This window comes from Phragmites australis, chromosome 6 (genome assembly GCF_958298935.1).
Source record: "Phragmites australis chromosome 6, lpPhrAust1.1, whole genome shotgun sequence".
Lineage (NCBI taxonomy): Eukaryota > Viridiplantae > Streptophyta > Magnoliopsida > Poales > Poaceae > Phragmites > Phragmites australis.
This window is the reverse complement of record NC_084926.1, coordinates 9,130,903-9,134,190: the sequence shown is the minus strand read 5'-3', so window position 1 is coordinate 9,134,190 and position 3,288 is coordinate 9,130,903. Positions and strand designations below refer to the sequence as shown.

Genomic DNA, 3,288 nt, shown 5'->3' with positions numbered 1-3,288 from the left:
ACGAGCCTGCTGTTGTTGAACACTCGCTGAAAATTCCAAATCGTCGGCCTGCGCCTGCCCAACAGCCAAAGGAACAAGGACGACAGGTGCGTTCCAAAAACCGGTAGAATTGCGGGAAAGAAAGGTCGCTGGGTCCAAGGCGTACGTGCCAGTGCGGCTGTGCCCATCCGTCCTATATAACCCCCCGCCCACCCATCCCCGCTTGCAGCACACCGCGCCACTTTCGCCAGCCACGCGTAAATTATTTGATTTCTCCTGTCAGTTCCTCTTCCTTGCCCTTCGGGAAGTGGGAGAACGCACTCGCCTCCTGGGCGGAGACAGCGCGCGAGCTGGACGTTTCGGGGCTAGCGTCGTGCCAGCCCCAGCGTGCAATCAACCGGCTCCCGAAACGTCCATCTGCCTGCGAAACGCACGCGGACCAGAGCAGAGTAGAACAGAGCGTTCCTCTGCTTCGGGCATGTCGTCCTGCTCCGGCGCCACGGTGGCGTGCTGCGATGGCTCCCGTGCGGGCGAGAGGGCCCTCACGGCCTCCTTGCTACCCAAGACGGAGGTCGTCGTGCCGGTCGAGGAGGCTGGCGCCGCGGAGGAGCTGCCGCCGGTGCTCACGCGCAAGCAGCCGGGCTGGCTCGCCAGGGCGGTGAAGGAAGTCTGGTCCGTTTCCTTGTCCGTCACATTCCCCATGATGCCGTCGATGCCGGCCGGCGCGGCGGGCGCGGAAGCGCGGTCCATACTGGGCCTCGCGCTGCCGATGATCCTGACGGGGCTGCTTCTGTACCTCCGGTCAATGATTTCGATGCTCTTCCTCGGCCGCCTCGGCGGGCTGGCGCTCGCCGGCGGCTCCCTCGCCATCGGCTTTGCCAACATCACCGGCTACTCCGTCTTGTCGGGCCTCGCCATGGGCATGGAGCCCATATGCGGGCAGGCCTTCGGCGCGGGCCATTACGAGCTCCTCGGCGTCACCACGCAGCGCACTGTCCTGATGCTCGTTGCGGCCGCCGTCCCCATCGGCTGGCTGTGGGTGCACATGCGGCCTCTGCTCCTGCTCTGCGGCCAGGACGCCGGGATCGCCGCGGTCGCGGAGACCTACATTCTTGCCTCCCTACCGGACCTACTCCTCCAGGCGTTCCTCCACCCCGTCCGCATCTACCTCCGGACACAGTCCATCAACCTGCCTCTCACCTTGTGCGCCGCGCTCGCCATTGCTCTCCACCTGCCGATCAACTACGTCCTCGTCTCCGTCCTCGGTCTCGGCATTAGGGGGGTGGCATTGGCCTCTGTGCTGGCAAACTTGAACCTCCTCCTGTTTCTCTTCGCTTACATATTGTTCAAGGGCGTGCACAAGCGCACTGGCGGCTTCGCGCTCTCGGCCGACAGCTTCCGCGGCTGGGGAGAGCTCGTCAGCCTCGCGCTACCGAGCTGCGTCAGTGTCTGCCTTGAGTGGTGGTGGTACGAGATCATGATCCTCCTGTGCGGCCTGCTCGCCAACCCGCAGGCGACGGTGGCCTCCATGGGCATCCTGATCCAGACCACGTCGCTCATCTACATCTTCCCTTCCTCGCTCAGCTTCGGCGTGTCCACGCGCGTCAGCAACGAGCTCGGCGCGAACCGGCCCGGCCACGCGGGCCGCGCGGCCACGGTCGGCCTGATGCTCGGGTTCGCATTCGGCGGAGTGGCATCCGCGTTCGCGTACCTAGTGCGGGGCGCATGGGCAACCATGTTTACGGCCGACCCGGCGATCGTCGCGCTCACCGCGTCCGTGCTGCCGATCCTGGGCGCGTGCGAGCTCGGCAACTGCCCGCAGACGACCGGGTGCGGCGTGCTGCGGGGCAGCGCCCGGCCCAAGGACGCCGCCAGCATCAACCTCCGGTCGTTCTACCTCGTGGGCACGCCCGTGGCGCTCGTCCTAGCGTTCTGGTACCACTATGACTTCCAAGGCCTGTGGCTGGGCCTCCTTGCTGCTCAGGCCGCCTGCGTGGTGCGCATGCTGCTGGTGATCGGGCGGACGGATTGGGCCGCCGAGGCCAAGCGCGCACAGCTGCTCACTGGAGCAGGCGCGGTGGAGACCAAAGAGAGCAGCGGCAAGGGTAGTCAGATCATGAAAGTCGAAGCAGCCGGTGGAGAGGAGAAGCCGGTCTTGCTTATCGACGTAGTGATCGAGCGGCCAAACGATCGCTGCTGACATCCAAGGCAACCATGCGTGTGCCATTCGACGTTTGGAGCCATTTTTTGTCCTTTTTTTTTGGCGGGAGAGGAACAAGAGAGGCGGACAGAGTGACAATTTTGTCACCCATTGGTTATTTGTAAAGTTTCTTTTTATGGCTGTTATAGAAGATGAGAACATTGACAGGAAATTTCAAAGAGTTTCTTTTTATTTGTTGGTAGAACAACCTTCTCAATACTCACAACGCTGCTCCCGCAGCTGCCCCTGTTAAAAGTGAGAAGGAGCGGGTATATTGCCACTAAAATCACCAATCCAAGATTTTGAAGAGCTAAGGAGCAAGAAAAAAGTCGGGCACGTCGTGCATCGTCAAAGTAGCAGATCATCTCCTAATGCTGCAACTTACAGAGTGATACATAAAAGAAAATGCTACTGCACTCTATACGATACCTTATGAACGGTGCAACATATTAAAGAGAATTTCCTAACCGTGCGGGAATTGAACAATTTCACGAAATTTTACACTTCAAACAGGCCCTAAGCATTTTTTTTCTTTCAAAATTATGATGTGTGTATGTCAAAGTGACTTAGAGGTAGAGAATCAAGCTTTGTTTTGAATAGTTAGTGTAAGTGGTTGTACCTTATTCATCAGGGATCAAATCTAAGTTTGTTCTTTGTGTATCTTATTAAGACGAATTTTTTCAGTGACAACCGATGAATCCATCAACAGCGAGTCACAATAGAAACACACTTACAACCACAAGGTCTACTATCCACGATAAACAAACGGATTCCGTCACATACATCTACGAATCAAAGACCGGCACCCATGCTTGAAAACCTCAAGAAGATGCAACCAATTGCCATCTTGTGCATTTCCTTATGCTTGAACGTACAATGCCCAGTTCTAGTTTAGTTTAAAGTTTGAACTACCACGACATCATATTAAAACAAACTAATCCTATACTACCATGATGGTCTTAAATAAAAACTGAGCCAGAGCAGTTCACATAAAACGCTCCTACCACCACCATATGGTGTACGAACAAGCAGAAGATTGCAGATGCGGCTCCCATAGTCCCATCCCGGCGAAGGAGATGAGATTCCTCTACTCCCGGTGTCCGGCCGCA

General features: G+C 57.2%; 1 protein-coding gene across 1 annotated transcript; it reads left to right on the top strand.

The window, feature by feature from the left end:
• Nucleotides 1-225: 225 nt before the first annotated feature.
• Nucleotides 226-2,578, top strand: LOC133920422 (protein DETOXIFICATION 49-like). Its single transcript, XM_062365043.1, has one exon. The coding sequence runs from the start codon at nucleotides 458-460 to the stop codon at nucleotides 2,177-2,179; it is 1,722 nt and encodes a 573-aa protein (XP_062221027.1). The 5' UTR covers nucleotides 226-457; the 3' UTR covers nucleotides 2,180-2,578.
• Nucleotides 2,579-3,288: the final 710 nt, after the last annotated feature.